General features: G+C 47.9%; 1 protein-coding gene across 1 annotated transcript in view; it reads left to right on the plus strand.

The window, feature by feature from the left end:
- Nucleotides 1–19,686: 19,686 nt before the first annotated feature.
- B4GALT1 (beta-1,4-galactosyltransferase 1) overlaps nt 19,687–24,297 on the plus strand; it is a 74,573-nt gene continuing 69,962 nt past the window's right edge. Inside the window, exon 1 of the mRNA XM_054031604.1 lies at nt 19,687–20,062. Coding sequence (XP_053887579.1) covers nt 19,771–20,062 — 292 coding nt within the window. The 5' untranslated portion in view covers nt 19,687–19,770. The remainder of the gene's footprint in view (nt 20,063–24,297) is intronic.

Here is a 24,297-nt window from a genome sequence, read left to right on the forward strand (position 1 = left end):
CTGCAGCTGTAGGAGAGGTTGTTCAAAGTGCTTGCCTACTTTTACAACCCGCTAGGTAAGTTTTTCTATCAGCTACCCCCAAGGCTGATGGGTCACATGGACAGACACTAGCTCTGGCATGGGTGAGACAGGCCAGAGATACAAGCTGGGAAAGTCAAAGCAGTGCTCCGTTTGCGGTTACCCAGGCAGAGATGGAGGATTGGACTTGAATAAATGGTGGGTTCAGATCATCCTGAAATACCAGCACTTCCAGTCAGAGGGATCCAGGAAAAAGACTACCAGGCATGTGCTTGGGGCGGCACCTGGAGGGGGGCGGCACTCCGACCGGCCGGGGAGAGCGGGGCCGCGGCGGGCTCGCTGCCCTCTTCCCAACGCTCTGGCCGGTCAGGGAGAGCGGGCCCACGGCTGGGCTCGCCGCCCTCCTCCCAGTGCTCCGGCCGCTCAGGGAGAGCGGGGCCTGCAGCGGGCTCGCCGCCCTCCCCACGGCGCTCCGGCCGGTCGGGGAGAGCGGAGCCAAGGCGGGCTCGCTGCCCTCCCCCAGGCGCTCCTGCTGCCGGGGAGAGCGGGCCCGCGGCCGGGCTCTCCGCCCTCCTCCCAGTGCTCTGGCCACTCGGGGAGAGCGGGGACTGTGGCGGGCTCGCCACCCTTCCCCGGTGCTCCGGCCGGTCGGAGAGAGGGGGCCCGTGGCAGGCTCGCCGCCCTCCCCCAGTGCTCCTGCCACCAGAGAGAGCGGAGCCGCAGCGGGCTCGCCACCCTCCTCCCGGCGCTCCGGCCAGTCGGGGAGAGCGGAGCCGCGGCGGGCACGCTGCCCTCCCCCAGGCGCTCCTGCTGCCGGGGAGAGTGGGCCCGCGGCTGGGCTCTCCGCCCTCCTCCCAGCGCTCCGGCCGGTCGGGGAGATCAGAGCCGCAGCGGGCTCACTGCCCTCCTCCCAGCGCTCCCGCCGGTCGGGAAGAGCAGGGTCCATTCCGGGCTCTCCCCCCTCCTCCCAGCGCTCCGGCCGGTCGGGGAGAGCGGGGCCCCGGCTGGGCTCGCCGCCCTCCTCCCGGCGCTCCGGCCGGTCGGGGAGAGCGGGCCCGCAGCCGGGCTCGCCCCTCTCCCCTACCGCCCTCCCCACTGGCGGGGGGGGGGGGGGGGGCAGCGGGAGGCTTTTTTGCCTGAGGCGGCAAAAAAGGCAGAGCTGGCCCTGCCTGCAGCCTGGGGTTTTACCAGGCTGAAGCTCCCTTACCCTATTCCCCAGTACTGCTCCAGTTCAGGTGCCTTCCTTTCAGGCAGCCAGGTCCTTCTCTCCAGCCCTGGAGAGAGACTCTTCCAGCTTCTAACTCACAGCCCTCTTATCAGGGCCAGCTGGGCCCTAATTGAGCTGGTCACAGCTGTGGCTGCTTCCCCAATCAGGTGGCTGCTTTTAACTCCTTTCTTCAGGAGTGCCCCACTCCACTGACAAAAACAGTTGTGCATTACCGTAATATTTACTCAGAACATAGTACTCTACAGGACCTTAGTTTAAAATTTGCTTTAAAAATATTTCATTAGTGAGTTGGTGAAGATTATAAAATCACATCTCTAAAAAATCCTTGCATAGATTTTTAAACGCACAGTCATCTTTAGCCTTAAACGCTTGGATCTTCAGACATATAGTTTTTTAAATAAATCCTTCAAAAGACCACCCTTATCTTAAATACACATTTTAATTTAATTCTCACACTTCTTATCAAACTGTCTGTACTGAGGTTTCTTGATTATCACTTCAAAAGTTTTTTTTTCTCTTACTTAATTGGCCTCTCAGAGTTGGTAAGACAACTCCCACCTGTTCATGCTCTCTGTATGTGTATATATATCTCCTCAATATATATTCCATTCTATGCATCTGATGATGTGGGCAGTAGCCCACGAAAGCTTATGCTCAAATACATGTGTTAGTCTCTAAGGTGCCACAAGTACTCCTGTTCTTTTTGCAGATACAGACTAACACGGCTGCTACTCTGAAACCTGCCATTTTAATTTTAATTACTATAGTAAAAAAACACTTGCTTCCAAAGTTTTCCTGTCCATCCCTTTCTCCCTTCACCACCCTCCCACCCCCTTGAAGGAAGCCCTTAAAGGGACAACACCCCTTTCCTTCCAGATAGCTGGATAAAGAGTTTCCCTTTCTTTACTTCTGACTATCTGATGAACTAGTTTTAAGAGAACCCTCCAGCAAAATCAGTACCTAGTAAGATATAAAATCCTTTGTTATCCCTAAAATCTTTGGAAACATGTTTTTTAAAATTGGTGAAATTTCATAAACATGTCTATTGTTATGGAGATCACAAAGTAAATTAGTGTTCCCTTTTTCTAAAAGCAATGAACATTGTTATGAACACACTAAACCTCTGTGACTGATTAATTTAAAATAATGTCTTTGTTTCAGTGAGTTAGATATGTAGTAATCTGGAATGATTATTTTATGAAGGCTTAAGAGTACATTTAAAATATCAAATCAGCTTAGAAATACTGATTAAGAAAATGTAAAACAGAGAAGAGCTGCATCATGTATTCCATAATATTTAATGTTGTATTCAGCAAGACAGCTGACTCATCCTTACTCGTCCCCCTCCCAGAGCCAGCACCCTGTACCCCCTCCTGCACCCAACACTGCCCCAGCCCAGAGCCTCCTCCTGTACCCAAACTCCCTACCAGAGCTTGCACCCCTCACCCCTCCTACACCCCAAACCCCTACCCCAGCCCACAGCCCGCTCCTGTACCCAAACTCCCTCCCAGAGCTTGCACCCCCCACCCCTCCTACACTCCAAACCCCTGCCCCAGGCTCAGCCCAGAGCCTCTTCCCACACTGTGAACCCCTCAGCCCAGCCCGGCGAAAGTGAGTGAGGGTGGGGGAGAGTGAGCGACGGGGAGTGGGGGGTGGATTGTGTGGGGCAGGAAGCGGTGGGGCCTCAGGGAAGGGGCGGGGAAGATCCTGGGTTGCCCTTAGATTCAAAATGTGATCTTGGGCATATAAAGGTTGGAGACCACTGGTGTCGACCTACTGAGGTTGACACAGTGCAAGTGTAGACACTGTATGGCCTGTGTCAGCACTAACAGTCCTCCAGAAGCTGTCCCACAATGACCCATTCCCTGCAACTCTGATCGCTCCGGCCACAATTGTAAACTCTGTTGCTCAGAGATCACGGAGATTGGAAACCACCTCCCCCTGCTTTAAAACTTCCTTTGTACTTTTAAAATGCCTTTTCCTGATTGCCAACCTTGGCAAGCATACCTCACAACTGTCCTTGTTGCACGCAACTGCCCAACTGACCTTGACTCCATGCACTAGACGTGCTCCTGCCTGCCATAGACAGGAGGTTCTGCATCTCCTGGGCCTGTGGGGAGATGAGGCTGTGCAAGCACAGCTATGGACCAGCTGTAGAAACATGAACATCTATGAAAAGACTGCATGGGGGTGCAGGCAAAGGGGTACAACAGGGACCAGCAGCAGTGCTGCGTGGAAGCGAAGGAGCTGTGGCAGGCTTCCACAAGGCCAGGGAGGGCAATAACTGATCTGGTGCTGAGCCACACACCTGCCACTTTAACACTGAGCTGCATGTCATCCTTGCGGTAGTCTCCAGCAGCACCCCACAGACCACTGTGGATACCTTGGAGGATCCTGAGACAGAGACCCCTGCTGTGAACAGCAAGGAGGAGGAGGGGGAGATATAGTTGTGACGGGTTGGGTCACAGAAACCCCCTTTGGGAACTGCCACCTGATGTGCTGAGACTACCCCGAGCCCATTTTCTGTGGTAGCTTGGGGCTTCAGTGCCCTGCCTGGTTCTGCCAGACACGCTAGTTTGCTACAAACACAGACCCAGGTCTGAACTATGTCCCCCAAAAGCTGCAGGCTTAACTGAAAACAGCTTAAGATGTGTTCCTTTCTCCAATACTCAGATGCCCAGTTCCCAATGGGGTCCAAACCCCAAATAAATCTGTTTTATTCTGTATAAAGCTTATACAGGATAAACTCATAAATTGTTTTATAGAGAGATATACACAGCTGGTCCCCCCTCCCCCAGATATTAATATATACTCTGGGTTAATTACTAAGTAAAAAGAGATTTTATTAAATACAAAAAGTAGGATTTAAGTGGTTCCAAGTAATAACAGACAGAACAAAGTGAATTACCAAGCAAAATAAAATAAAACACGCAAGTCTAAGCATAATACAGTAAGAAAACCAAATACAGATAGTCTCATCCTCAGAGATGTTTCAGTAAGCTTCTTTCACAGACTGGACGCCTTCCTACTCGGGGCACAATACTTTCCCCTGGTACCGCCCTTGTTTCAGCTCAGGTGGTAGCTAGGGGTACGTCTACACTTACCGGAGGGTCCGGCGGCAGGCAATCGATGTTCTGGGATCGATCCCGGAAGTGCTCGCCGTTGACGCCGGTACTCCAGCTCGGCGAGAGGAGTACGCGGCATCGACGGGGGAGCCTCCCTGCCGCGTCTGGACCCGCGGTAAGTTCGGACTAAGGTACTTCGAATTCAGCTACCTTAGTCCGAAGTGGGGGCTTAGTGGGGACCAGGCCTAAGGGATTTCTCATGACTGCAGCCCCCTTTGTTCTGTTCCACCCTCTTATACATCTTTTGCACAAGGTGGGAATCCTTTGTCCCTCTCTGGGTTCCCACCCCTCCTTCTAAATAGAAAAGCACCAGGTTAAAGATGGATTCCAGTTCAGGTGACATGATCACATGTCACTGTAAGACTTCATTGCCCACTTGCCAGCACACAAGTATACAGGAAGACTTACAAGTAAACAGAGGCATCTACAGTCAATTGTCCGGGTTAATGGGAGCCATCAAAATTCCACACCGCCATTAATGGCTCACACTTTGCATAGTTACAATAGGCCCTCAGAGTTATATTTCATATTTCTAGTTTCAGATACAAGAGTGATACATTTATACAAATAGGATGACCACACTCAGTAGATTATGAGCTTTGTAATAATACCTTACAAGAGACCTTTTGCATGAAGCATATTCCAGTTACATTATATTCACACTCATTAGCATATTTTTATAAATCATATAGAGCGCAATGTCACAATAGTAAGGGGCTCCAGCCATGCCGTGAGCCAGGACCTGCTTGAGACTCTGCCACAGTCTACCTGTTTCACCAGCCAAACAGGGATGATCCCAATGAAAGGGAAGGGACCTCAGATAAGGAGATGCATGCATTTCCCCTTACAGCACTTAAATGTAAAGATGGTGCATGGCCCATCCCCAAGCTAACAAGACACATGAATCTACTTTTCACTGTTTTATTGTATAAGAAGAGATAGCAGTAAAACAAACAGAGGTAGAGTTGGTAATCTGCTTTTCACTCCCCTCTTGGGTTGTGGGAAGGGGGAGCATGCTGAGCAGTGTATATACACAGGGATGTCCCATGTATCCTCCTGAGAGATCTTGATGAAACTTTTGATGAAATAGGCAGCAGGTTTAAAACAAACACAAGGAAATATTTCCTCACACAACGCACAGTCAATCTGTGGAACTCCTTGCCAGAGGATGTTGTGAAGACAAAGACTATAACAGGATTGAAAAAAGAACTAGATAAATTCATGGAGGAAGTCCATCAATGGCTATTAGCCAGGATGGGCAGGGAATGGTGTCCCTAGTCTCTGTTTCCCAGAAGCTAGGAATGGGCGACAGGGGATGGATCACTTGATGATTCCCTGTTCTGCTCATTCCCTCTGGGGCACCTGGCACTGGCCGTTGTCGGCAGACAGGACACTGGGCTGGATGCTCAGGCGCTGGCTTCTAATTTTCCCCGGGGGTGCTCAACCCCCACTGAGCCCCGTGCCCCACCCTAACTCCACTCCTTCCTCAAACCCCGCCCCAGCTCTCTGTGCTTTTGTGACCCTCAAGAGATATCGGCTAAAACCACCACCACCTGTGGAAAATAGTGCCAATATTCAGTGCCATTCCCCCATGGAGTAGGGACCAAAATTTTATTGTTTCATGCAATTGAAATTTCTTCCCCCCACCTTGCCTCTGGTGCCCAAACTCACCATGGCTGGGGCTGGAGAGCTGTTCAGTGCAGAGGTGCTCCAAAGTGGACATGTCCATAGGCATGTCTTATGGGAAACAATCATGGAAATAAGGGAAGGGAGTTTTGAACGTATATTTCCCTTTCTGTTGTGACTGTAAATCCAAGGGCTACATCGGTCTGTTTTTATCAGCAACTTCTGGCATTGCGGCCTTGAGGGCTGCCCCCACAACACCCGCAGAATGCCTGACCCTGAAGAGGACTAGAGAGGATATGTTTAGTAAGTGCTGCATTGGACCACAAACACAGGGCCTGTAGGGCTGACAAGGCAGGTGGCATGGAGAAAGAGCTAACAGACAGGAGAAAGGCCCAGCAGGAAAAGGAGAGGAAGATGCACCAGGACATAATGGGTCTGCTCAGGCACAAACACACATGCTGCAGACCCTGGTTCACATACAGGTCCAGAAATCCTGGACTCTCCACTCTTTACAGTTCTTAGAGAACTTGGCAGCTCCCTATGCTCCCCAACATACCATGTAGGCATCCTGGTCACATCCCTACCCCTGCCCCTCCACATCGGGGGAAAGAAAGGAAAACCACAGCTTTACATCCACTGACCTGTGAGAATCACACTAGATTACATTTGTGCACTGAGATGTTTGCCATATTGCCAATTTTCAGGTTCTGTTCCATTAATCTATGTTCAAAGTTTGCATTCCATTGCCTGTTATTTGCACATTACTGAGTAGCAAAAACTGTGCAGAAAAACAATTTTTTTAATGAAATTTTCTTTATTAGTTCACAACACACAGTGCAGAATGCAGAGCAGTGCCCAAAGAACACTGTACTTGTAACTGTGCAGCGCCACTCTGACACTTCCTGGGGGCTCCCGGGCCAGTGAGGCCCCTTGCTACCACCTTCCCTGACATGAGGGAGCCTGTCTGTGCCGGCCAGGGATCAGCACCCCAACTCCACAACAGCCACAGGCAACACAAGTGCTGCCCCCGAGGGCCTGTCTGTCACTCTGCAGATTAGCGACTGGAACACTCCAACCCTCGAGGCCTCTGTGTCTCCCTGGAGTGTCCAGACCCTGGTCCACTGGACACCCACTGTATTCACAGATTTGCTGCTCCCAAAGAAACAGGGCACCCCAGCTTGCCAGTTCCATCTCAGATCATCATTCGCATAACACAGCATTTAGATACATTCAGAGTGAAATCAAATCAGATGTAACGAAGTATAAAGACTCAAGAAGTAGCAAGTAAAAGTATTTGAAACAAATGGTTACACAAAGTAAAATCATAGCAGACGTTCTAGAGCCTGGACTTACTGAATTAGATCCTTTCATGTCTTATAGAGCAAAGTTCACCTAAACTCCTTCCAAGATCTTACAGCCAGGCTTGGCTGTGATTGGGGCCATTCATGAGACAAGTTATGCTGTCAGCTTGCCTTCTTGGTAAAAGAACCCAGATCTGTTTGCACCCTACAGACATCAGAACAATCCACTGTCTTTATTCATAAGCAGGATGCCCCCTACTGATTTTTCCTGTACGCCCCTTTTTTCTAAATTTCACAATCAGCATCTGACTCAGCATGCAAATAGACATACACTGTGAGACACACAATACACAGTGACCAGACAAAAACAACAAGGAGTCTGGTGGCACCTTAAAGACTAACAGATTTATTTGGGCATAAGCTTTAGTGACCAGCCAGGGAGTTAAGCATCTGTTACCCCTTGTCTGAAGGGAACCTGTCTGAGACATGCCACCTCCTGGTTACCTGCCTTAAGAATACAACTTTCAGTATAGAAACAGAACTCCTTAAATATTATCCTTATGTACATTTCACAGGGATTAGGACGACCAGTGGGTAACTGACTCTCAGCAGAGACCTCACAGGACACCCTTTAGTGAAGTATGGATCTATCCGACACAGGGGATTCCTGTAAAATCCTATGCACTCCCTGTGCCCTCTGCCAACTGGCATCAAGAAGTCCCTGGTAACAACCACAAAGCTCACAGGTCAAGGAAAACACACAGTCTAACTTCTATAAATGTACAGCAAGCTCCACATAATGTATTGCTTCCAGAAAACACGCCATCCTATTTATACACGTACAGCAGGCACTACACAATTCCAAACAGCACCCAGAGGTCCAGGCCTAGAGAGCAGTTCATCACGGAACTCTATTGAGGCTGATTGCACTGCTCTACAGCCAAAATGCTTCTGAAATAAATGTAGTCAAACTTTACTAATTCTGGGTCCCTGAGAACGAAAATGATGCTAAAAATTGTTGATTGGCTCTAGTTTTCAAGATATGCTATTGGGTCAGTACATACGACCCTTGACTTGGGAATGGTGGAGGATAAGTGAGTTATAAAGGGAAGGGATCTCAATTTAAACCAGAAATGACTAAAATACATCTTTGACTGGATCTATGAATAAATCTATGACTGGGTTTGGACAGTACTTGCTTTTTAGGCAAAACAATGAATGATGCAATCTGAAGCTGGTATTGTGTCATACATGATATGAATTGCATCATATTATTCCTAGAAGTCATGGATGATGCAATCATAACGAAGCTTACATCACTCTGCTGAACAAATTGCCCTAGATCAGCTCTAGAAATCATACAGTGTTGTGCTCTCTTATTTGTCAGTGTTTGATTTTGCAAAGGGACACATTTCTGTTTAGCCAAAGTGAGCAGAGATGCCTCGTACTTGTGTGAACAGTGCAGATAATTTCTGCTATGTTTGTGGTGACATGACGTTTGCATCACAAAAGCGCAGTATAACCACTATGGTTAAGAAAGCCTATCACCTTTATTTTGGCTGCAAAATTGGAGATCGGGACAAGAGGTGGGCCCCACACATCTGCTGCAACACTTGTGCAACAAATCTTCACCAGTGGTTGAACAGGAAAAGGAAATCTATGCCTTTTGCAGTGCCAATGATTTGGAGAGAGCCAACAGATCATAGCAGCAATTGTTACTTCTGCATGGTGCCTCCAGTTGGGAAAGATGTGTCAAAGAAGAAAAAGTGGACTGTGCATTATCCAAACATTCCATCAGCTATACGCCCAGAACCCCACGGAGAAGGACTGCCGGTTCCTGATGCACCAGAATCGTTCTCACTTGAATCAGACGAGGAAGAGGAAGAGGAAGAGGATGAAACTTCTGGTCCTGAACCATCAATGTCACAGGACCCACATTGTGATGGGTTGGATCACAGAAACCCCCTTGGGAGCTGCCACCTAATGTGCAAAGACTACCTCTGCTCCTGTTTTCCCTGCCAGCTCAGGACTCCAGCACCCTGTCTTGCTGAGCCAGCCACTCCTGTCTGACTCCAACACAGACCCAGGGTCTGAATCACTTGTCCCAAAGTTGCAAGTTTAGCTGAAAACAGCTCACAGTAGTGTGCTTGTCTCTAGCACTCAGATACCCAACTCCCAATGGGGTCTAAACCCAGATAAATCCGTTTTACCCTGCATAAAACGTATGCAGGGCAAACTCATAAATTGTTCGCCTTCTATAACACTGATAGAGAGAGATGCACAGCTGTTTGCTCCCTCAGGTATTAATACATACTTTGAGTAAATTACTAAATAAAAAGTGATTTTATTAAATACAGACAGTAGGATCTAAGTGGTTCAAAGTAGTAACAGACAGAACAAAGTAAGTCACCAAGCAAAATAAAATAAAATGCGCAAATCTATGTCTAATCAAACTAAATACAGATGATTTCCTCACCAGTTCCAGAGCACTCCCTTTTACAGGCTAATCTCCTTTTAGCCTGGGTCCAGCAATCACTCACACCCCCTGTAGTTACTGTCCTTTGTTTCAGTCTCCTTCAAGTATCCTGGGGGGGGGTGGAGAGGCTCCTTCTTTAGCCAGCTGAAGACCAAATGGAGGGGTCTCCCACAGGTTTAAATAGACTCTCTCTTGTGGGTGGAGACCCCCCTCCTCCCTCCCATGCAAAGTCCAGCTCTAAGATGGAGTTTTGGAGTCACCTGGGCAAGTCACATGCCCCTGCATGACCCAGTCTTTACATTGTCCACATGGCATCTTGCATGTCTCCAGGAAGACTTCTCATGTGGATTGGAGCATTCCAAGATGCATTGTTCCCCAAGTGTCTCCTGATCAGGTACTTAACCTGGCGAATTCCTTCCTAAAGAAGCTGACCAAATGCCTCACAAAGCTTACTTAGAAACCAAGCAAGCATACAGCCCATATTCTTAACCTCAAGTAGAAAATGATCTATATGTACAAATAGGATGAATAGATATAGTAGACCATAACCTTTATGGAGATATGTTACATGGCACAGGCAGCACAAAACATATTTCAGTTATATCATACATACATTTATAACCCCCCCCCATAAAGCCTTATGGGGTACCCTGTCACACACATTTTCTCCCATCCTCCTCCTCTGAACCACACCTCCTAACACAAGGTGAACTGAATGACCTTGTCAGGGATTTGGAACTACCCAAGAGTAAGGCAGAGCTGTTGGGCTCCAGACTACAGCAGTGGAATCTCCTGGCAGGTGATGTTAGGGTTTCCATGTTCCGTGACCGTCAAAAGGGCTTGTCCCATTCTTCTTCATGGAAGGTGATCTTGTAGCCTGCAACAACATCGATGGTGTGATGGCAGCCCTCAACATCGTTCACAATCCAGATGAGTGGAGACTGTTCATTGATTCATCGAAGACGAGTCTTAAAGTGTTTTACTGCATAATGGCAATGTTTTGCCATCAATTCCAGTTGGTCATGCAGTCCATATGAAGGAAACCTATGACAACATGAAACAACTTTTGAGGTGCATAAACTATGACCAACATCAGTGGCAGCTTTGTGGCGATTTGAAGGTTGTTGCTCTCTTGCTTGGTCTGCAGACTGGATACACAAAGTACTGCTGTTTTCTCTGAGAATGGGATAGTCGTGCAAGAGATTCCCACTACATCAAGAAAGATTGGCCACTCCGATAGTCATTGGAGCCTGGGAGGAAAAGTGTTCAGCATCCACCACTTGTTGAATCAAGGAAGATTTTGTTACCACCGGTTTCAGAGTAGCAGCCGTGTTAGTCTGTATCCGCAAAAAGAACAGGAGTACTTGTGGCACCTTAGAGACTAACAAATTTATTAGAGCATAAGCTTTCGTGGGCTACAGCCGAAGAAGTGGGCTGTAGCCCACGAAAGCTTATGCTCTAATAAATTTGTTAGTCTCTAAGGTGCCACAAGTACTCCTGTTCTTTTTGTTACCACCCTTACACATCAAGCTGGGTCTGATGAAGAACTTTGTCAAGGCCATTGACAAAACATAAGCAGCTTTCAAGTACCTCCGTGGAAAATTTCCAAGGTTAAGTGAAGCTAAGATAAAGGAAGGTGTCTTTCTTGGTCCTCAGATTCGTGAACTTCTTCGAGATGATGCATTTGACCATGCACTGCGTGGCAGGGAAAAGACGGCATGGAAAGCCTTCCAGTTAGTGGCAATAAATTTTCTCAGAAACAACAAGGCAGAAAACTACAGGTTGTTGGTGGAAAACCTCTTCAAGGCATACAAAAGCCTTAGGTTGCAACATGTCACTAAAGATACATTTTTTGCACTCTCATCTAGATTTTTTCCCACCGAACTGCGGACGAGTGACAAGCACGGCGAGCGATTTCACCAGGACATTGCAACAATGGAGAAATACTATCAGGGCAAATGGAGCCCATCAATGCTTGCAGACTATTGCTGGACAGTGACAAGAGATGCTCCATTTAATGAATACAAGAGACAAGCCAAGAAGCGAAGAGTAGAAACTGAATAGGACTAAACTATGGTCAGAATAGTTTTTTGCCTTTTGTTTCATAATAAATTTTATTTATATAACCCTTTAGCTGATTTTTAAAGTGTTACATAAACAGGACAGGTGAAATATTATCATGTAAAGCAACCATAAACACATGAAAAGACCTAAGTTTACAATTTATGATTAAAACTCTACTATCTATACAATATACATAGACATACAATGTAAAAACTTAAATATCTTAGAAACAATAGCCAATCAGTTGTTTTAATTGTCATATTTGAATTCAGCACATCAAAATACATAACAAATAGCACATTTTATCTCTGAAACAGACGACTTCTCAAAAATTGTAGACCAATGTTGTTAAAGTGCTCTTCCAAAGCCTCCTTCAACTGCATAGCTCCATGTTGAGCTCTCGTAATTGCTCTTGCATCTGGCTATTCAAACTCAGCCAACAGCCACTCCACCTCAACCCTGGCAGCATCTTTTCCCCCTTTGCTTCAAAGATATTATGCAGGACACAGCAGCAGCATTGGGATATTTTTCTCACTGAGGTCCAATCTAGTGAGTAAACAACGCCTGCAACCCTTCAATTACCAAAGTACATCCAACTGCCATTCTGCATCAGCTGAGCCAGTAGTTGAATCTTCCCTTGGTGCTGTTGAGGTGGTTGGCGTACAGCTTCATGAGCCAGGAGAGCAAGGGGTAGAATGGGTCCAACAGGATCACTACTGGCATTTGAATATCACCAGTAATCTGCTGGTCAGGAAAGAAAGTCCCTGATTACAGCATTCTGAATAGTCCTGTGTTCTTAGGGTATGTCTACACTACGAAATTAGGTTGAATTTATAGAAGCCGGTTTTATAGAAATCGGTTTTATACAGTCGATTGTGTGTGTCCCCACATAAAATGCTCTAAGTGCATTAAGTCGGTGGACCACGTCCACAGTACAGAGGCTAGCATCAACTTCTGGAGCATTGCACTGTGGGCATCTGGGTTACCTGTGCTGATAAGCTCTGCATGGTCACCTGTGCTCTCCACGCTGGGCAAACAGGAAATGAAATTCAAAAGTTTGCGGGGCTTTTCCTGCCTACCTGGTCAGTGCATCTGAGTTGAGAGTGCTGTCCAGAGTGGTCACAATGAAGCACTGTGGGATAGCTCCCAGAGGCCAATAACGTCGAATTCCGTCCACACAACCCCAAAACTGACCCACAAAGGCCGATTTTAGAGCTAATCCCCTCGTCGGAGGTGGAGTAAAGAAACCGGTTTAAAGGGCCCTTTAAGTCGAAGAAAAGGGCTTCGTCGTGTGGATGTGTCCAGGCTTCATTCGATTTAACGCTGCTAAATTTGACCTAAACTCGTAGTGTAGACCAGGCCTTAGAGATGCGAGCGTTATGCACCTCTCTCCTGACCAACCCACACTGATGTCAGCAAAGCATCCCTGGTGATCCACCACCGCTTGCCTAACCATAGAAAACTAGCCTTTTCTGTAGATAGGGCTGGCCTTGGCTTTTTTGCCGTCCCAGGCAAAAAAGGCTCCCGCCGCCCCCCGTGCCCCGGCGGGGAGCAAGGCAGGGGAGGGCACCGAGCCCGGCTGCGGCCCTGCTCTCCCCGGCCGGCCGGAGCGCCTGGGGAGGGCGGCGAGCCCACCGCGGCTCTGCTCTCCCTGGCAGCCAAAGTGCTGGGGGGAGGGCGGCGAGCCCGGCCGGGGCCCCACTCTCCCCAACCGGCCAGAGCGCCAGGGGAGGGCAGCAAACCCGGCCGGGGCCCTGCTCTCCCCGACTGGCCGGAGCGCCAGGAGGAGGGCGGAGAGCCCGGCCGCAGCCCCGCTCTCCCTGGCCGGCCAGAGCGCCAGGGGAGGGCAGCGAGCCCGGCCGGGGCCCTGCTCTCCCCGACCGGCCACAGCGCCAGGAGAGGGCGGCCCTGCTCTTCCCAGCCAGCCAGAGTGCCAGGGGAGGGCGGCGAGTGCGCTGCGGCCCCGCTCTCCCCGGCCAGCTGGAGCACCGGGGAAGGGCAGCCCCGCTCTTCCCGTGCGGCCGGAGCACCGGGGGAGGGCGGCGAGTGCGCTGCGGCTCCGCTCTCCCCGGTGGCCAGAGCACCAGGGGGAGGGCAGTGAGCCCGGCCGCGGCCCCGCTCTCCCCGGGTGAGCGCCGCCCCCCTCCAGGTGCAGCCCCAAGCACATGCTTGGAGGGCTGGTTTTCTGGAGCTGGCCTTGTCTGTAGATGTACTCTCTGGCAAGGTGGTCTGGTGCAAAAATAGGGATATGCATGCCATCTATGGCCCCATTGCAGATAAGGAACCCCATTGTTGCAAATCCATCCACTACATCCTGCACATTGCCAAGAGACATGGTCCCACATAGCAGGAGATGATTAATGGCCCCACACACTGGCTCCCACAGCAGATTTTCCAACTCCAGAATGATTTCCCATTGACCAGTAGCAATCTGGCGTTGCAAGTTTCCACAGTGCGATCACCACTTACTTCTCCACTGTCAGTGCAGCTCTTGCTCTGGCATCCCTGTGCTGGAGGGTTGGGGTGAGCCCAGTGCGCAGATCCAGGAATGTGCCTTTTTGCATCCAAAAGTTCTGCAGCCACTGCTCATCAACCAAACCTGCATTATGATGCAATCCCATTACTCAGTGTTCATTTCTCAGGGCCAGGAGCAGGGTTCTACCATCTATAGTTACTCTCAGCTCCCAAAGACCCCTGCATGACTCATTTCAACCCAAGAACACATTGCAAAAACTCCCCAAAAGACATGGCACTGGATGGTGGGGTGTGGCACACTGGGATACCTACCTGTGGTGCACTGCTTTTGCATTAACACAACCACTCCTGGTGAGTACGTGCAATGCTGATGCAAGCAGTCAAGTGAGCATGTGCCTGAGCAACATCAAATGTCAGTGGCTGTACACAAATGTAACTTGCATTGACCAAAGTTTACAATCTATGTGGCCTAAGTATTTAACACAACTAAAAATCACTCAATTATTTCCGTATTGGGGTGTTGGAGACTCCTAATATGTCATAATTGGGGGGAAAACCCACATTAGATGCATATAACATTGACTTTATTGTAGTCAGTGAACTATAAAGCCATGAATAAATTAAAACTTTCCTAGATTCAGAAGTACACTACACAGGACTTGTATTGGGGTCTAACTGACCTCATGATCAAACACATTTAAAAAAAGCTACACACTTAACATAGCTGTCAGGTCGAAGTGACCCCATGTTTACACAATGAAAATAGATAGCACCAGCAACAATATAAAGGGCACAAATGCAGCAAAGTGGTAGTAAATGATTTACTGCTTTGAACCAAAGGAGGAATAGGTGTTATGCTCCAAACATACAAAGATTTTACACTTCACATATTTTCATGTGTTTTTCTGTGTCTTTCTTTGGAACAGATGTAACATCTTGCTCATTTCTTAGGTTCTGGATCAATACCGAGCACACTAGATGCTGCTTCCCTAGAAGCCTGAGGCAAGACTGCAGTGTTCCTTTCCTGCACCAGTGGTTTCACCATTTCTGTACTCAGTTCCCTGAGAAACATCCGTCTCTTACTCAGAGATTTATAATAATAGAATCATGGAATTGTAAGGCTGGAAGGGACCTCGAGAGGTCATCTAGTGCAATCCCCTGCACTCAAGGCAGGACTAAGTATTACCTAGACCACCCCTGACAAGTGTATATCAAACCTACTCTTAAAAATCTCTAATGACAGAGATTCCATAACCTCCCTAGGCAATTTATTCCAGTGCTTTACTATTATGCCATGTATGGTTCAACAAAATCCAAACAATCTATGCACTGATACACGCAGTGTGCTTGTGCAATGCAACAGTGAGTCTGCCCCAGCAACAGAGTCGGTCAAGTGTTAGCTTGTCAGAAAATGTATCTGACAATTATGGCTTCTCCAGAAACTCTTCCCAGCAAGCATAAGCGTCCCAGAAAATTAGTTTCACAGTGTTATCATCAAAGATACTCAATTTGCTGGACAGTTGTGCTGATACATGAGGCAAATGTCATCTGGGGTCTCACAGACCCCCACGACACTTTTGGTGCTTTTTAAAAAAACAAACAAAAACCACTAAAACTACATCTTGCATCTGAAGAAGTGAGGTTCTTACCCATGAAAGCTTATGCTCCCAATACTTCTGTTAGTCTTAAAGGTGCCACATAACCCTCTGTTGCTTTTTACAGATTCAGACTAACATGGCCACCCCTCTGATACTTGACACTAAAACTATGATGCTAAAGACCATACTAAAAGATTCATGTGATCCTATCATAAGGGTGGCCTCAAAGTAAAAACAATCTGATGCTGGAATACAGCATAATTAATTTGGGGTCTAACTGACCCCTAATAGCTTTTGAGTGACTTTTTTCACTACTCTAAAACCACAACAGGTATTCAGACAAGACCAATGCTAACATCATAGTCCTCATCATAGTTTGAGAATACGTAAAGAAGAAGCAGTGGTTTGCCTATCATGCTTTATTTACACTTGTGTATATGTTTGGGGCCCAAGAGACCCCTCCCACCAAAGACTTTGGAAGTGTAGTACTTTCATTTTCCCCATTAACTAACATTGAGGGGTCGAACTTACCCCATTACCTTTTTAGTGACTTTTTTTGCTACACAAAACCCACAACAGGTAGGATGATAAAACCAATGGGGAAAGATTGACTTCATCCTACCTGAGAAGAGGAACGGGTGTTGGCATAAAAATTTTTCTTTACATTGTTGTGAGCATTGGGGTCAGATAGACCCAGAACATTAGAAGGGTTAAATCTGATCACACAGACAACTTCCAGGTGTGTTATGGTACATTATATGTTATGGGTGTGACATTATCTTACTGCATATGAGTCACACAGCTCTCTGTTCCACAGGATTAGCTGAAAACAGCCACAGTCTAATTTCAGAAGTCAGCTGTCTGTGTTTCTATTTCATTCGTTTCCAGACGCAGCGAAATGAACAGGCAGTACTATGCAGTCGGGAAGCACTCTCACTGACTGCAATGGGTGCAGGACCAGGCCCTGAATGCACCACTAACAGCCTCCTTTGCTTTGAGGGAGATAAAGGAAACAGAGTGGCAAAAGTGCTGGCTCACCAAAACACGGCTGTCAGGAGTAAGTGAACGCCCTATGGACACAGAAAACATGGGAGCTGTCAGACCTGCCCATGCCACAGCTCCACTTGCCTCTGACCATGCCCTATATAGGTATGTGATCCTTAGACAAGTCAAATGTGAAGCAAGAGGTGCCGATGCTGTCCAAAACTTGTAGAGGAGTCCATAAAATGGAGCTTTGCTACAAAATAACCCCATTTAACTCAGAAAGCCAACATCAATATTTTTTTGTCACATAAAGCAACTTCCTCCGAAAACAAATACACAGGGATAATTTGGTGTAAGTCATAGGATCGTGTGAAGGAAGATCAGGCTGAGTAATCGATTTACATAACTTGTGATGAAAATCTGTCAAGTGTGTAAACACGAAATGCATCAATGTCAAGGAGAGAAAATATTGAGAATTTACATGAAGTGATAATTGTTGAGGCATTTTACAATCACTGGGGCATTTCATGCCATCCATTTCTACCTAAAAATGGAAGGCATAAAACAACTTACTGTTCTGAGCACTGTTTTTTGAAAAAAGAACCACCACAGAATCTCAAATCTGCTTTCCTTTGGTGGAGCAGGTACTTGAACGACTATGAATTGCCACTATGAATGACTGTGAATAGTCATTTGGCTAGCGAGAGCATGAGAATAACTCTTTTGCCAGGTAGACTGGACACACACTCTTTTTTTTTTTTGCTAAAACTATTCAGCAGATTCATATCAAATTAACCAATAATTTTCAGCTTGACTGAAACTGCAAGTAAATTATTCATCCAAAAAAATTCACCCAGCTCTAGCTGGCAGGCTGCTGGCATTGTCTTTCACTACAGGAAAGAGAATTGAGTTGGACTGGCAACCAAAGGTAGTGCAATAAATCACCCTCTGGGCCAGGAATAGTCAATTATTTTTTGCCAAGTTTCTTGGTAAGGTATAATCGAGGTCCAGACTCCAGAGAAAATAATTTAAAAAACCAACAACAATTAGTAAATAAAAAGATTTCTGGGTCCATTCAAATGCATCTGGTGGTCCAGATTGGCCCATCGTCCACCTATTGACTACCCGAGTCTGGGCTATCTGAGTTCAGGATTTCAGCCTGGTGCCTTGTTCCTTGGTGAGCAGAGACAGGAAACACTGCAGCAGCAGCATGCTCAATATAGCTGGTGAAATATTTCAAACAATTATTGTTCTCATTTCTAAGTGATCTTTTTTCTAAAACTGAAATTTTCATGTAAAAAAATACTTTTCCAAGAATTTGTTCTTTTAACAAATCCCCAATATTAAAAATGTGCAGTTTGTTATTCTGTTTTTCTCTCCCTTTTTCTTCTTGTTTTCCCCTTTTCAGTGGCAAAATGGAAAGAAGAAAGGGAGAAATGGGGAGGGAGAATTGACACTGAAAAAGTTCTACATTTTTTCTAAAAAGATAAACAAAATTTCATTTTTGAAATTTGTAGAGAAAAATAAATTTCAAAATTGTCAAGCTTTATTGCAAACACCCATTTTCCAGCCAGGTGAATACCCTGGTTGCAGAGCTACTCCAAGTGATGAAGAAGGGTTTGGCTTGTTCCAGAAGGAGCTGCATCTGCTCTTCTCACCTGGAAGGAGTCTTTGAGGGTGGGGTGCAAAGACAGAGATATGGGGACTTGGGATGGGACCCCACAGAAACGAAATGTCCTGAAGTAGCATTTGAGGACAAACATCTATAAATTACAGACCTTAAACAAGCCTACATGAGCTTCTATTTGATCAGACTTGGGGCAAGGACTGTCCTTCTGTTCTGTATTTATGCCGTGCCCAGCGCAATGGGGTCCTGGGCCATGACATGGACTCCTACGTGCTACAATAATACAAATAATAAACAATACCAATCACAATGGTTCCCTTCTGGCCTTGTGGTCTATTACTCTATATCAGCGGTTCTCAAACTGTGGGTCAGGACCCCAAAGTGGGTCGCAACCCCATTTTAATGGGATCATCAAGGCAGGCTTAAACTTGCTGGGGCCCGGGGCCAAAGCCAAAGCCTGAGCATCATCACCTGGGGCCAAAGCCCGAGGCTTCAGCCCTGGGCTGCGGTACTCGGGTTACAGGCCTCCTGCCTGTTCAGCTTTGCCCCCCCCCGCGCCTATGCTGCTCAGGGGGTGGGTTTTTCACACTTGAGCGATGAGCCGGGCCTCAGGGGCAAACACAGCTCCACCTCCGACCCTCTCCTCTGCCACTGGCCATCTCCTCAGTGTGCTCCGTGACCCCCAACCTCTCGCTTGGCTTTCACGGGTGCCCAATGCTCCCCTGGAGGCTAGGGGTAGCGCAGGCCTCCAGAAGCACTGGAGGTCATGCCCTGCCTGTCACCATCTCCTCAAGCCTGCTCAGGTTAGGTCTCCAGCCAGGTGGCCTTCACCTCTGCCCCTGCCTCCCGGACACGGCAGCAGCCCCACACGGAGATGTCATGTCACACCTGGTTCCAGGCCCCCCATCGCCGCCAGCACGATTGCAACCCTCCCCCCACCCGGGGGCTGGGGTGTGTGGACAGTAGGGACCGAGCAAGGGGGGAAGCGCCTCCCGAGACCGGGGCGCGCCGGGTCCCAGGAGCCGATCTCCCGGCCGGGCCGTGGGTTCAGCTCAGGGCCCGCCTGCCCGGCCCGCTACTCGGCTCGCTCCGCCCCTGCCCAGCCCGGCGCAGCCCCGCTCTCCGCCGCAGGGGGAGGAGCCCGGCCGGCCTCCCCCAGTCCAGCCCGGCCGGCCCCCGCAGCGGGACTCCCGGGAGGCGGCCGCGGCGCAGAGGGGGGGATGCGCCCGCGCGGCTGAGCGCGCCAGCATGAAGGAGGCGCAGGGCGGCGGGGCCCTGCCCGGCACCTCGCTGCAGTGGGCCTGCCGGCTGCTCGTTGTCTTCTGCGCCCTGCACCTCTCGGCCACGCTGCTCTACTACCTGGCGGGCAGCAGCGACCTGCGCCCGCCGCGCAACCCCGAGCCGCCGCCGCGCAGCCAGGGGGCCGCCAACCGCGCCCAGCCCGGGCCGCCGCCGCCGCGCAGCCCCCGGCCGACCAACAGCTCCCGCGCCCAGCCCGGGCCGCCGCCGCCGGACTGCCCCGACCCGTCCCCGCTGCTGGGTAAGCGCCCCCGGTCCCGGGCAGACCCATTCGCTCCCGCCCGGCGCAGTCCTCGCTAATTCCCGCGCGGCCCTTCCGCCAGGCAGGCGAGGGGCCGGTCCCAAGGGAGCTGCTGCTTCCCCCTGTGCCGCGCTCCGGGGTCTGTAACCCAACAGCGCGACCCCAACTGCGTACAACTAAAGCGCTGCCTGCGGGCGGCGGGTAGGCGGTGACCCTGGCCGCTAGCTGCTGGCCCAGGGGCAGGAAGCGTCAGGCTCACGAGTCCTTTTGTCTCTGGAAGTGGTGAAATGTTGGTGAAATCGGCTTTGTCATTAATCTCATCACCTATGCGCGCAGCTCCCCCCTTCAGTTCTCCGCTCCAAACCACGGCTTTCCTAGGTCCCCTCGTATACAGGCACAGCTCGGTGAGTTCAGCCAACTCCTCAAACCCCACCTCGTCTCTCCTGCCTATCCCCAGGCTCCAAGCGTGAGAGCTGGCTCGTTGTCTGCCCGAGGCGTTATACACACGTTTTTCATCCCGAGACAGCCTTCTCACGTCCTAAATCCGTGAAATCTGTATTTAAAATCATGTAACACCCCAAAGGATGAAATGAGACTAGTTTGTGTTAAATATTTTACTAGTGTCAGTAGAGCACAATAAGACAAATATATGACTCCATATCAAGCTTATGTTGAGAAACTCCTTAAAATAGGGTTCATGAACAGAACCGTCAGGGACTGAAGAACAGTGTCCTGAAGTCAGTGTTAGGCCTTTCGCTGTTCCACCCAAGCCAAAGTTAACTACTCCAAACAAAGCCCTGGGTCTTGAGAGCTGTGCTGAGCCCCGCTAGTCTGACTGGATTCAGCCTTATTCCCAAATGTTAGTTCAAGTGCCTGTTCCTACTGTGTCTTCCAGGAGGTTTATTTGTAACCATTTTAGCTCACCTCCCTTACATAAACTTAGTGGGAGCTGTTTACCCATAGTGGAGATTGCGTTTGTTTCATCTCACGGTAGAAAGGCAGCATATCCTAATACAGATTACTAGGGCTAGTCTAATTTCATATTAAATGCTACTTTGCTTATTTAATTTTCAAATAATAGGAAGTTATGGGTGGTGCTAAGGTCAACTAAAAATTGTTTTCATGCTTTGCATGACCCATTTCTGGTTCTTTACCTTCAGATTAAGAGCTGTCTATGCTACTTATACAACTGTTGGGAGACCTGGCTCTGACAGGGTTATACCCCTGACCTGCTTACACCGTTCTAACCTGTAGTGTAGACAGGGTCTTACCCACTGTCCTGGAAGTTGGGACCCTTTGTAGTCAGAACAGTACCCCAGATATGGCTGGGTTTGTAGGATAAACAGATCCCATAATAGTAACCTTTAGAAGGCTGCTGAAAAGCATGTGTGTGTTTCAAGATGGCATTTTATTTAAAACTGCAAACATAGAATAACTTTGGAAAAAGTGATATTTACACATTGGAGAAGTCCTTGGCTCCAAATATTCTTTCAGTAACAATTGTGTGCTGCTGAGAAGAGAGCAATTTAAAAAAATGATGAATGACTTATATTTATACATACCTTACCAGAATTCTTCATGGTAGTCTTAATGAGATGCGAGAGAGAGAGAGAGAGAGACTTTAAAAATAGAGTATTTTTTCCTCTCAGACTTATAAATATTTTACTTAGTCTTGTACTTAGGCCTTGGCTACACTGGCAATTCACAGCGCTGCACTTGCTGTGCTCAGGAGTGTGAAAAAACACCCCCCTGAGCGCAGTGAGTACAGCGCTGTAACGCGCCAGTGTAATCAGCGCCTGCAGCGCTGCACGCTATTCCCCTCGGAGAGGTGACGGCGCGACTACAGCGCTGTGAATCCGCGAGTGTAGCCAAGGCCTTAGTGTTTCACCATCACACTGCTAGGGTTACTATTTAGTTTCCTATTACAGATCCACAATTCTTAGGAATGTTGTGTTTTTTTGTTTGGGTTCTTGGGTGGGGTGGGGCAGCTTGGTGGCTTTTTTTTTTATTTTCCAAAAGAATGTTATTTCTTGATTGTGCCATTTAACCATTTTCAGTAGATTCTAGCTAATTCTCTGTCTGCTAATCCATTAAAAACTGATTGTTTTCACCAAAATCCAGTGTTCTCGCCCAGCTTCTCAGAAAAGATTAAATATTTCTTCTATGACTATGACTTTGGAACTTCTATAATTGGTGTATTTGTTTGGACAGCATCTACCACATTGTGGGCAGCATGGAATTCTACAAATAAATGTTATGAAGTGTTATCATAAATAAATATATTCAAGCAACAATGGTCAGAGTGAACACAGTCACACTTGTGAGGCAGTATTAGTGTGCCTCTGACTTAGGGTGACCAGATATCAAGTGTGAAAACCCCGGGTGGGTAGGGGGGTGAGGATAGATGCCTATATAAGACAAAGACTCTAAGATCTGGACATCTGGTCACCCTACTCTGACTTCTAAAACTTGTTAATCTGCAGTAAAGTTTTTGCGTATCTAAATGTTTGCAGGATTGTGGCCCAGTGATGTTATAATACATCCAGTTGTTCTGCTGTACAGCTCTGTTACTTTGCATATTAGTGTGAGATAAGAAAAATGTGAATTCTCTCTGCTGTCCTTGGATTTCTGGCAACTTGTTATTTATTAACATCTGCTGCTAGAGGCCAGATACTATTTGAAACTTAAATAATGAAGCTTGATACATTGACTTTGTAATGCCTTTTAGATGATTATATATTACTACTGGGTAACCATAGGCATTTGTGATGTGAAGATTAGAAAGAGAACCTGGCCTGTTACTAGTTTCTTATGTTTACATAAGGACTCCTTTTAACCAGAGATTTTTTTAAAAATGCTTTTGAGAAGCTTCATGTGGTTTTCAACATATGCAACTCTCAGGGAAGTTCTGAGCTGACCACTTACTGCTAACTGAGAGGCTGTTTATGGATCACATCTGCATAACAAATGACTGGTTTGGAGGTGGTTTTGAGGTCACTAAAAGGAACCATGTTCATTGTTTTGTTTTTTGTGGCATGTCTTTCACTTTTTCTTCATCATTTAGAAACCAGTTGTGTGGCCAGTACTGTGCTAAAGTCCTGTCAACTCAAAAAGCACAAATCAGAACCCTTCTGGAAAATGTCTTCCCTTTACACTATCTGAACTACATAGTCATGCTAGGTTAAAATGTTTAACTATCAGAGCTTTCCATTGCCCCTGGAAGGAGCAGGTCAAATGCTTTCAAATGCATAGAATCCTGAGATCCGAAAGAGAGTACCTCCCGATTCATTGCACTCGTTTCCCTGCCTGAACCAGGAAGCTGCACTGTCAGCCATTTTAGTTCACTTTTTAAAAATACTAGTTTGTGCACCATATTCACTGCAACTTATTCAATCTGCTTGTTTCCCTATTAGGAAGTAGCCAGTTTGTATACAGTGTGGCAGGGGAGGTAGTGTGCGTGCTGTGAATTGTGGAGTTACCTGGAAAGACTTGCCTGGTTGTGACGTAAGGGCTATCCGTGCCACAGCTTAACCGTTTTACCTGAAGTATGTGCAGTACTGCTGCTCTTCCCATGGATGTACAATGGCATGTGGCTGCATGTTTTTAAATCCTGTTACGTACTATCCATCAGACTCTCTAAAGGCTGTAGTGTAGCCAGACAGAGACCAAAGATCCTGGTGGCTCATGGGTGGCTGGAATTCTTCCTACCTGTTTAGATGTTGGTCACTTGGATGCAATTAGCCATTGTTCTGTGGTATTCAGAGGAGGGCGCCAGGGTGAAACGCTTTCCTTACTTCTTGCTTGTCAGACTTAGGCCATGTTTACACTATGCTGCAGCATGGACTACAGTGTGTAAATTGCAGAGCGGGGGGGCTATCCCTGTGTGAACATACCCTTGGGCTTGGTCTACAGTTATACTGACCTAACCCCCAGTGTAGACAGCTCTCTCTCGAGGGCGGGCTGCTCCCGTTGCTATAACTACAGCCTCTCGTGGAGGTGGAGCACCTGGATGGGAGACGCCCTCTCATCAGTGTAGACAGTATCCTCACTGAGGTGGTGCAGCTGCGCCACTGCAGCATTTTCAGTGATGACCTCCCCTTATAGAGCAACACTTCGGTCTGCTCTGCAGTTCACACCCTGTAGTCCCTGCTGTGGCACAGTGTAAACATAGCTGAAGTCAGGGTTTCTCAAAAAAAATTTAATGGCCTCAGAGCACAACCACCTACTCTTGCTGG

This window comes from Malaclemys terrapin, chromosome 6 (assembly GCF_027887155.1).
Source record: "Malaclemys terrapin pileata isolate rMalTer1 chromosome 6, rMalTer1.hap1, whole genome shotgun sequence".
Lineage (NCBI taxonomy): Eukaryota > Metazoa > Chordata > Testudines > Emydidae > Malaclemys > Malaclemys terrapin.